This window comes from Rutidosis leptorrhynchoides, chromosome 5 (genome assembly GCF_046630445.1).
Source record: "Rutidosis leptorrhynchoides isolate AG116_Rl617_1_P2 chromosome 5, CSIRO_AGI_Rlap_v1, whole genome shotgun sequence".
In the NCBI taxonomy this organism is placed as follows: Eukaryota; Viridiplantae; Streptophyta; class Magnoliopsida; order Asterales; family Asteraceae; genus Rutidosis; species Rutidosis leptorrhynchoides.
This window is the reverse complement of record NC_092337.1, coordinates 136,137,550-136,148,799: the sequence shown is the minus strand read 5'-3', so window position 1 is coordinate 136,148,799 and position 11,250 is coordinate 136,137,550. Positions and strand designations below refer to the sequence as shown.

At 35.9% G+C, this 11,250-nt stretch overlaps 1 protein-coding gene across 7 annotated transcripts; it reads left to right on the top strand.

Annotated features, from left to right (window-relative positions):
• Nucleotides 1–201: 201 nt before the first annotated feature.
• Nucleotides 202–10,303, top strand: LOC139848040 (transcription factor MYB88-like). 7 transcript variants are annotated; one of them, XR_011759804.1, is made up of 7 exons: nucleotides 202–605; nucleotides 1,270–1,467; nucleotides 2,031–2,107; nucleotides 2,533–2,602; nucleotides 9,695–9,732; nucleotides 9,838–9,893; nucleotides 9,975–10,303. XR_011759804.1 is itself a non-coding variant. In XM_071837775.1 (6 exons), exons 2-6 carry the CDS (start codon nucleotides 1,460–1,462, stop codon nucleotides 10,051–10,053), a joined length of 258 nt encoding a protein of 85 aa, XP_071693876.1. In that variant the 5' UTR covers nucleotides 202–605; nucleotides 1,270–1,459; the 3' UTR covers nucleotides 10,054–10,302. The 7 variants fall into 7 exon arrangements, 2 of the variants coding, with proteins under 2 accessions (XP_071693876.1, XP_071693877.1); XR_011759800.1 differs by having other exon boundaries at nucleotides 9,657–9,732; nucleotides 9,975–10,302; XR_011759801.1 differs by lacking the exon at nucleotides 2,533–2,602 and having other exon boundaries at nucleotides 9,657–9,732; nucleotides 9,975–10,302.
• The last annotated feature ends 947 nt before the right edge of the window (nucleotides 10,304–11,250 follow it).

Here is an 11,250-nt window from a genome sequence, read left to right as displayed (position 1 = left end):
ATAGAGGTGAGTTTCTCTATCTCTACATCATCTCTACATCACATATAGCATGTGATTGATTGAAGCTGACATGTCTGGCTGTATGCTACATATCCACTTCCACGTGTAAGTTTGATTTCAATACGCACCCGGTCCTTTATGCACCAGACATAAGTTTAACTGCCAATTCACGTACAGCAGCAATAATAAGGAAAAAAAATAAAAAAAATAGTGAAATGTTAATAGCCAATTCATCTGCTCATACCATTCCACTCAACGTGAGTAAAATTACATATTAGATCTTCTTCTTCTTCTTCTTCTTCTTCTTCTTGATGCCTTTCGGTGTAATTCCATATCTTAACGGTGCTGCTTGAGACCCTAAAAACATTGAATTTAGGGGTATATGTTCGTAGAGGGACACGAACTCGCCGTGGTGTCGTCGGAAACTGAATCACCGACCTCAAACCCTTACCAGTTGTTGTTGTTGTTGATTAGGCGATTCTAGCCGTTATCTTGATTAATCGAAGTCAATTGGGTATTAAAAAAATAAATTAGGGTTCACAAAAGATGGATCACGTATCGAGATGAATTCAACCAGATGCAATTAGTGTTCACAATATCAAAGGGTTAGTCGAATTTCTATCTTTCTTCATGAATTCTTTAGTTTAATTTTTATCGTAACTTATTAGTAAGATCATAACCGGAACGATTACTGTTATGAGTATCAACAAGTGTGCAGGAAGCCTTTCATTCATAATTGATGCTCAAATCAAAACTATCATTGTTTTGAGATTAAATACAAAATACGATATAATTTCTTCTCCTATCTTCTTCGCTGTATATCATAATATAAATGGATGGATAATTCAAAATTTAGTTGCTTTTTAAAAAGAGCTCTATACTTACTATACTTAATTGTTTTACATGAATATTGTTATTTCCATCTTGTATGCTAATAAGTCATTCAAGTTGTTGATTTTGGTCATGTTTTTTACGGAGTATGTGGGTATAACTGCAACTTTGATATTAAGAGAGTAAAAAGTCCTTAATAGTAGAAAATTTGAGAAAGCTTGTATCTTTACAGTAGAATACATTACTAATTCGTAATTGTATAATATATATATTTTTTTATTTGACTATCTCTAATTTTGTGCAATGGTACAAATTATGATAGATATGAAATTTTGTATTTTTAGTGTTTTTTTTTTAAGATATAATAGATGACTTACTTTTGAGATTATTCATGAATAGTGGCTCAAGAATACGATGTGCCTTGTGGCTTTTGAGCAGGCCATGCTAGCGATTTGTATGAGTGTGTTTCAAACAATCAACACACCCCTGGCAAGGTGTGGAACTATACAGGATGAGTTGGTAAGGCTCGGAGAATCATTGTTGAGTAGTTCTGAAGATTAAATGGCTTTGGCATTGGAGCTTTGCCGTGAATTCGAGGATATATATATATTTCTTCAACATATTATTGATGGGGAGGTAAGATTTTGCAATGAAACACTAGGGGTCTTAAACTTAAGATGTTAACAAAATTGGTTCTTATGTTTTCTAGTTATTTGGTATCAGTGTATTTGTGTGTGTTTTGAAGCTTTATGCTATACAATTCTAAATGTATTGGAATATGAATAAGTATATGATAAATGAAGCACACCCTGATGTATAATATTGATGGTAAAAAACACAAAGCTATGAATAACGGTATAATATACTATACTATTCTTATTCATAAGAATATGAATAAGTATACTATATGAATAACTACTCGATGTTGAGTAGTTTTATAATTTAGTATGTATGTTTGTGTTGCACAAGGCTATGTTTCTTACTTGGTTGTAAGATGGATTTAACGGTAAGTAGCAAGTGGTGGTAAGATGAAAGCAACACGTCATTGTTATTTGCAAGTGATAACTAAATTGACAGAACACCATGAAATCATTATATCATTTGTCTTTCGAAAGCATGTAACGAATGTTCTATGTTTATTTCATAGATTTGAAATCTTTATGATAGTGTGATGTTTTCAATTTGTTGTAATTGTTCAGGAAGTTCAACCCCTTGGAGTATTTTTATCAGCCTAAAATCTCAACTCAGCCCTTCTTCTATTTCATCTTATTGCAAGGTCTGTATTCAGTTCCAGTTATTTAGCTTATATACAAGTGAAATTATGTTTTATGCCTAAAAAGCTGTCATTTTTTATTTGGTGTGGAGGAATATATGATTTGTTTTCACTCATTATTATGAAATTTCATATGAATCAAATAATTCATTATACATTTGGTGAAATATAAAAAAAAAGAAAATGTACGTTTCCCATCTTTCTATGTTAACAAATCATAAGATACCTTTCATGCTTGAATTATATGCTTGCCCTTATAAGTTGGAATATACATGTAGCATTAGTTATTTTCTTTATCAGCCTACAGTTGAAACTTGTATGGAATTAGTGAATTGGTGACTTTTGACTTTCTATTATAGTTTTATGTTGTTGTTTGATAGCTTTGAATGGTATTTGATCTTACCCGACAAAAGTTTAACATGTTACAGGCCATACACAGAATTTACCGCAGATGAGGATGAAATGTTATAGAAGAATGTATCAAGTTGTGACAATAAAGTAAAGTAACTTATCTTTTTAGTGCGTTATCATTTTCTTTCCTTTACCCCTTTTTTTTTTCTCATTTGTTCTGAAATTTGACTACAATGACACCACATATACCTTTTTCTCCTCGGTGATTAGGATTGATCAGGTCACAAGGGTTGGTGCACCCTTACATAATAATAAAGGTTATTTGTTGAGAATATAATGAACCATGATAGTTCTTTACATCATGGAAATGACTGAACCAGTATTGGTTTAAAAAAAAAAAAAAGTCAGGTTATTTTTTTTTAGTCTGGTTTCGAACACAATCTAAATTACACAGACAATTCTATAAATGATTTATAACTGGATTTTATGGGCTGTTAAATTTCAGCCCGTGTTCGACAACTGATGTGCAATTTCTTTTAATCAGATCTTTTGTGTTAACAGGGTTTCGTTTGCAGTCACGTAAGTCGACACAAAATGCAGAAACAATTCATAATAGTGACTGTTATTGGTCAACAATTTCAATTTTAAAACGACTAAAACCTGAAATTATAAATGCCACCAACTTTATATTCTAAGCACCATAGCTGTCCTCAACCTTTTTTTTTTTAAGTGTGGGCCATAGGAGACTATATAACTTTCAAATTATAATAATATGTTGTTAGTGCTCGATCTTGATTACAAATCGAAATCAAGTAAGATACAACGAATGATAGCTCAAAATCTAGAGAAGAACTATGGATTCAGTTGTATATTCTTATTACAATTGAAATTGCAATTAGTTACAATTGTTGGAATGAACAGAGAGGAAATATAACTGTCTAACTAACTACTGTATACAGGTAATAGAGGTATTTAACTAACGAAGATGATGACTCAAACTTGGCGGCAAGGTTTGTTTAATCTGTTTGACCAGTCACGTGTGCAGCTCGTGACTAAGTACTAGTAGCAGCTCACTTGACTCGTAACAATACCCCTTCCTTAAAAGGATTCTTGACCTCAAGAATCAGTGGTCAAAACATCAAAAGCTGGAAAACGTTGCATAATGTCTTCAATAGGCTCCCAAGTGGCATCTTCTACCGACCCGTTGACCCACTGAACCAAGGCATATATGACTGCTCGATTGTTCCGTTTCATCAACTTGCGTTCCAATATCTTCAAAGGAAAACTAGCGATCAGACCATCAACATTAATATGAGGAAGTCCTCCCATCTGTGCAGGTGGTGCGCCATGGTGTTTTTTAAGCTGGGAAACATGGAATACGGGGTGGATTTGTGAATTTGGGGGAAGTTGCAATTTGTAAGCAACTTGTCCAACACGTTCAATAATGGAAAATGGCCCATAATACTTTGGTGATAGCTTGTGTTGTTTCCCACCCCTCAATGTAACTTGACGATGAGGCTGCAATTTGACATAAACCCAATCAAGAACCCCAAATTCCCTGTCAACCCTGTGTTTATCAGCAAAATTCTTCATTCGATCTTGCGCCCGTTTGAGATGAAATTTTAAAATGTTAATAGCCTCTTCACGAGCAGCAAGCGTTCGATCCACCGCATCAACTCGACTTTCCCCGTGTATACGTGATGGGCATGGGCGGAGCTTGACCATACACAACCTCATACACGGTTGTGCAAATGGAAGAATGGTAATTGGTGTTGTACCAATACTCGGCTAATGGTAACCACTTGACCCAATCCTTTGGTTTATCACTCGTCATACAACGAAGGTAGCATTCCAAACCCTTATTAACGATCTCGGTTTGGCCATCGGTTTGTGGATGGTAAGCCGTCGACATATGTAACTCAACCTTGAGCAGCTTAAACAACTCTTTCCAAAACAAACTAATGAAGATTTTGTCACGATCACTTACAATCACCTTTGAAAGGCCATGTAACTTGTAAATGTGGTCCAAAAATACACGTGCAATGTGGACTGCAGTAAAAGGATGAGCAAGAGGTATGAAGTGGCTATATTTGCTCAATCGGTCAACAATGACGAAAATTACTGTTTTACTCTCGGATGTCGGCAAAGATTCTATGAAATCCATAGATATTTCCTCCCAAATTCGATTTGGTATTGGTAAAGGTTGTAAAAGTCCCGGGTAAGCACTTAAATCGGGTTTACTTCTTTGACAAATCTCACATTGCCGAATAAAATTTTTGACTTGTGATTTCATCTTACGCCAATAATAGCAAGTAGCAATTCGATGAATTGTAGCATTAACACCCGAATGACCACCAATAGAATCGTTGTGAAAATGTTTAATTATGTCAAGACGTAAATTTTCATCAGATCCAACTACTAGCTTGCCCTTGCGTTTAAGCAGATTACCTTGTAAAGTATAGTGTTTTGCACTAGCTGGATCATTTAATAGGTGAGCTTTAATTGGTTGCAAGTCAATATCATGAGTTAAACTTTGGACCACTCTTTCCTCAAAATCACCAAATACAACAGTAGCAAACATGGAGTGTAACTGAGCTTCGCTTTGGGCTCGTGAAAGGGCATCTGCAGCCCAGTTCTCCCTACCCTTTTTTATACACAATTTCATAGTCGTAGCCCATCAACTTAGGCAACCATTTCATTTGAGTAGGTGTCGTGATGCGTTGGTCAAGCAAATACTTGAGACTAATATGATAGGTATGAATTTGAAAATGTCGATCCAAAAGATAGCCACGCCACTTATCCAAAGCATGTATTACCGCAAGAAACTTTTTTCGTATGTTGATAACATTTGGTGTCTAGTGGATAGAGTTTTGCTTAAGTAAGCAATCGGGTGACCTTGTTGCAAAACGGCCCCAATACCTGAACCCGAAGCATCCGTCTCAATAACGAATGGCTTATCAAAATTTGGCAACCTTAATACAGGAGAGCTTTGCATAACTTGTTTTAACAACTCAAAAGCACGTGTAGCATTTTCATTCCAAACAAATGCATTCTTTTTCAATAGATCAGTTAATGGACGACAAATAGTAGCGTAGCCCTTAATGAACCGTCTATAATAGCCCGTTAGGCCCAAAAACCCTCTTAGTTGCTTAATTGTCTTAGGAACAACCCATTTAGCAATTGCTTCCAACTTAGTCGGGTCCGTAGCCACACCTTGGGCCGAGATAACATGGCCCAAATACTCAACACTAGTTGTCATAAAGATGCATTTAGACTTTTTTGCGAATAACGAGTGTTGTCGCATCGTTAACAGTATCATTTTCAAGTGTTTTAAATGGTCCTCTTGGTTAGCACTGTACACCAATATATCGTCAAAGAAAACGAGTGTAAACTTTCGAAGAAAAGGTTTGAATACCTCGTTCATCAAGGCTTGAAAGGTTGATGGTGCGTTAGTCAAGCCGAATGGCATTACAAGGAACTCGTAATGTCCTTCATGTGTACGAAACGCTGTTTTCGCGATGTCATCATCGAACATACGTATTTGGTGGTAACCCGATCTTAAATTGAGTTTAGAGAACACTTTTGACCCATTAAGCTCATCGATAAGTTCCTCGATGATAGGAATAGGAAACTTATCTTTTATTGTATGACTATTGAGCTCCCTATAGTCCACGCACATACGCCACGACCCGTCTTTTTTCTTGACCATTACGATCGGAGCCGAAGAGGGACTTTGGCTTGGTCGAATGACCCCTGATTCGAGCAATTCCTTAACCATTAACTCAATTGCATTCTTATGAGTAGGAGGGTGTCGGTAAGGTCGAATGTTCAATGGTTGTGTGCCTTCCTTAAGAGGAATTCGGTGATCAAACGCTCGTGGTGGTGGTAAACTTGTTGGCACTTGAAAAAGATCATCAAACTCATTCAATAGTGAAGTAATCTGTTCATGTTGCTCACTGTTTGTTGTCTTGACCACCTCCATATTACACATAGTAATGGGATACACACATAGGTACATGGCATTGAGATCGGGTTGTGGATTAGCCAAAGTTTTAGACACTCGTTTGCCATGTAACCATTCCACCCTAGACTTTTTCATGCCCTTTAATTCAACCCGTTGGCCGTTATAAGTAAACGACATTGTTAACGAGTTAAAATCCCACTGAATCACCCCAAGAGGTTTAAGCCATTGCACCCCTAGAACCATTTCACAACCTCCCAATGGTAACAATACCATTGTACTTTCAAATGTAACACCCTTGATTTGCCATTTTAAGTTTCGACATTCATGAGTACTAGCTATTTGATTCCCACCTGGTATAGCAACACCCATAGGCACAATAGCATGCATTTCACAGCCTAGTTTCTTTGCAGTTTCATAATCAAGAAAGTTGTGCGTGCTACCCGAATCGATTAAGATATGGATAGGCTGTGAGTTTGTGACCCGTTACACGCATGGTTTGATAGGCATCGGTACCCGTCAAGGCACTTAATGAAATTTGAGGCACACTAGTTGTGTTTGGCACACTAACACTTGTTAAATCATCATGCTCAGGTTGTTCTTCGTTGACAAAATTATTACTTATTTCATCCTCATGGCCTAACACTTCAATGCTAAACATTTGCCCACTACACTTGTGACCCGGTGTATAACGTTCATCACAATAAAAACACAAGTTCTTTGCACGTTTTTCTTCATATTCTTTTTGAGATAATCTTTTCCTATTAGGTGTTGGTTCAATTCGGGTTTTATCATTGTTATAAGGAATGGAAGGCAAGGCTAATTGAGTTGGAGTGTTATTTGGTACAGTTACTTTTCGAGTGTTTAATGGGCCATAATAGGTATTTTTCAAGCTATTCACCACAGTATTGGTTTTAGGAGTGGGTAACAGGGGATTATACCTCTTCTTGGTGATGGCGATGGTATCCTCCTGCAACTTTGCTAAACCATAGGCTTCTTCCAACGTTTTTGGTTTGAACATGCGTACGGTTAACTCAATTTCACGATTAAGACCAGCAAGAAACAAGCTAATAGCTTGCTTCGGATTCAATTCGACCTTGTTGAGAAGCGTTTCGAATTCCTCATGGTACGATTCAACAGATCCGGTTTGCCTTAAATTCTTGAGTTCCGATAACGGATCATCGATTACAGTACCAAATCGCCTTTGAATTGCTTCTGCATAGGTCAGCCAATCAACGTCTTCACCGTTGAGTTTTGTAAATTGCTGGTGCCAAATTAGGGCTTTTTTCTGTAAATGTATCGATGCAATTCTGACTTTATCTTCATCTTCAATCCGATCAACCGAAAAGAATTGATTACATCGGTATAACCACTCTTTCACATCATTGCCATCGAAACGTGGAAATTCAATTTTTGTTAGCCTAGAATACTGTGTGACGTGATTCCGGCCATTATTACCTTCGCCGTTCTTCAATTTTGTTATCTCGTCGGTAAACCACTGATGTTGAAGCATCATATGCTCCATCCGTCCATTGATCGAAGTTATGGACGAATTCAATTGATCGAACGCCGTTCTCAAATACTCCGGCATCTGCTCGTCGCCGATGACGCCGGATCTTGTCGCTTGCACCATACTTACTGCAAATCTGAAATTGATCGTGAATTCAGTTCCAATTCGCCCAGTAAAGTGCTCTGATACCACTGTTAGTGCTCGATCTGGATTACAAATCGAAATCAAGCTAGATACAACGAATGATAGCTCAAAATCTAGAGAAGAACTATGGATTCAGTTGTATATTCTTATTACAATTGAAATTGCAATTAGTTACAATTGTTGGAATGAACAGAGAGGAAATATAACTGTCTAACTAACTTCTGTGTACAGGTAATAGAGGTATTTAACTAACGAAGATGATGACTAAAACTTGGCGGCAAGGTTTGTTTAATCTGGACCAGTCACGTGTGCAGCTCGTGACTAAGTAGTAGTAGCAGCTCACTTGACTCGTAACATATGTTTGTTTAATATGAACTCCAAAAGTTCTGGATAAACATATATGGTATTATGAAACATAGTTAGAGAGCTGAGTTATCTAAAAATTTGGTTTAATGCTTTTTTATTTGTGTAGCTTGAGTTCTCTGTAACTGGTACTTGAGACGTAAGTGGCCATATAAGCTCAAAAATGGTATTGGATTTTTTTTTTATATATAGAGTGGTTTGTTTATCCAGAAAATATTGCTGCCTATTCGCACAATGTGGTAAATGGACATGATATGGTGGATAGTGTGGATAACGAACCTCACGTATTTGAACAGTTTAAGGGTGTGATAATGGATTTTCAAAATTGATCAATTCGTCCAAAGGTTTGATAAGCGTTTTTTAAAATAAATAATTTAGTTACTGTAATTTTTATATTTTTCCAAAATTATTGGTAAAAAAAGTGCAGTTACCGAGTATCTTTTGTTTCTTTGTTTATTAGTAGTAATTAATAATAAGATGGCAAAGACGTCGTGCGTGCAAGAGCATTAAAATAGGAGGGTAATCACAACCCCTTTGAAGTTGGTAAAGTCTGGCCCGATTATCTACACTTATATTTTGTAAGGAAATGTTGATTGTTTGTAGTGTATGTTTTCTTCCATTCGACACATACCTTCCTTGACTCTTGATCTTGATTCCTGGTTTTTAGTATTTGATTGTGAGAAGTTTCATTTTCACAAGTTTTTTTTTTATTTTTTTTTTTTTTTATTTCACCATACGTCTTTTGATCTTTTATATACATACTTCCATTTGCTAATTTAACAATAAATTTTGTGCATTGTTAACTTCAGGTTCGGGAGAAACAACCTTCGCTTAAGTTATATTTTAATTTACTTTTTGTGTTCGATGATTCATAAGAATGTAGGTGGCTACACTATTAATGGTTGAGTGGTAACAGAGTATTATAAGAATGTATTATGTTAATTCTGACGTTTATACTTCGTTAGGCAACGATCAAATCTTTAGGAGGTATGTGTTTTTGACCCGTTTATTTTATAAGGGAACAATTTGGGTTGTGTTTGCACTTTTGGGTCAAATGAGTGGAAAGAAGTGTTTATAATGTATTATATATACCCGGGGCTCTGTTTTAGTCGCAAGATATCAAAGTACATGAGGACACTCACCATATTATATTTTATTTTATCGATTCTTATAATAATTATGAAATCGTATACATATTGTTACAAATGATATATACAATGCAGATGGTTTACTTACACTTGAATTTCCAATTATAAAATAGGAGGATGGTCATCCGAGGAAGATACGCTTTTATGTGAGGTAAACTTGTACGACAATCTTACAATATTTTGACATCTGTATTACAAATCGATAAAATATATAACTTTTCGATGTGATTATCTGATATGTTTCAATGATCTGCAGGCCCATAACAAGTTCCGTAACAGATGGAATGTGATAGGTAAAGTGGTTCCAGGAAGGTAAATAATGTTCTATTCGATTACGAATTTTGCGTTTAAAAAAAAGTAATCTAGGTTCTATTATTTCCATATGTAATACAGGACTGACAATGCTGTTAAGAACCGGTTCTCGGTCATACGTAGAAGAAGAGCACATCATGAAATTGTTCTGTTGATGTGAACAACAAAAGAGTGCATAATAATTATGAAATGGAGAAATTTTGGTGCATCCTATGAAGACGAGGTATATTGGGTAAAAAGTTTTAACTAGATAGAAACTGAAATCAAGTTTGTATCTGTAGTTTTGTTACTTTTGTTTAATTTTAGTAGGAAACATTCACATTGTTCTGAATTTTGTGTTTTCAATCATTTAACTTTTTGGTGTTCTTCTGATGTTATTTGCAACCATCAAATTTTTTTCATTGTAATGAATTTTGTGTTTTCAAAAATTTAACCATTTACTTTTCTGCCTATTTGATTGAATGAACTGATTTATAGTTTTTTTTTTTTTTTACTATACATATCTCATTATTATTGTGTATGGGTCATTTTTAATATACTTTCTTATTTATATATGCACCTCGTGGTATAAACAGAAATTATCTATAAATCTAATACATAGTGTATGGGTACTACTTGGTTCATTAATGTACGCATTCTATAAATCTAATAAGTAATAGAGTTTGGCTTGAAAAAATATAGATCGTTCGTTATTCGCGGGCATTCGCAAGCACATAAGATTTGACGAGACTCATGTTGAGGTTTGTTTTACTATGTTATTTTTGACACATATTGTTTCATGTGTATGGTTGAATTTGTCGATTACGTGTATATATATTTCAAGAGTTCGAAGTTGTAGGAATTATGAGGTTTAAAGTCGCTTTATGAATGATGAATAAATAAATAAATAATTGGGTTTAAATATATAAATACGTTATGATTGGGTTGAAATTGCCACCTCTTGTGATTTCATTTTTAATAAGTTCATGCTAAACCTTTAATTTTTTTTTTTGAACGGCTGGTTAGCTGGTTAGACACACACACACGTTAGGTAGAAACCCGGGATCGAACCTCACAACCATCGTCGGGAATTTCACCCGCACCCGGACTGCTTTGAACACGTGCAGCCCACCTGCATAGACAGAATGCGACTACACGTGTCCTGGATCGCCTGCTGGGAAAACTCCCCCCCCCCCCCCCCCCCCCCCCCCCCCCCTCCAGATTCGAACCTGCGCCACTTCAATGAGAGGTGAACACGGGCCCGCCCCCAAAGGAGCTGATACCACTCAAGCTGATGCCTCGGTGGTGCTAAACCTTTAATTACTTTTTGCTGCTAATATATACAGATAAACAAACTGGTGCCAAGCTATTATTATAC

Bases quoted from the DNA above. Each gene is read 5' to 3' on its own strand.
- LOC139848040 (XM_071837775.1), top strand. The intron at 2,108-9,694 runs GTCTGTATTCAG...ATTATAAAATAG, and splicing joins CTATTTCATCTTATTGCAAG to GAGGATGGTCATCCGAGGAA. The intron at 9,894-9,974 runs GTAAATAATGTT...TATGTAATACAG, and splicing joins GGTAAAGTGGTTCCAGGAAG to GACTGACAATGCTGTTAAGA.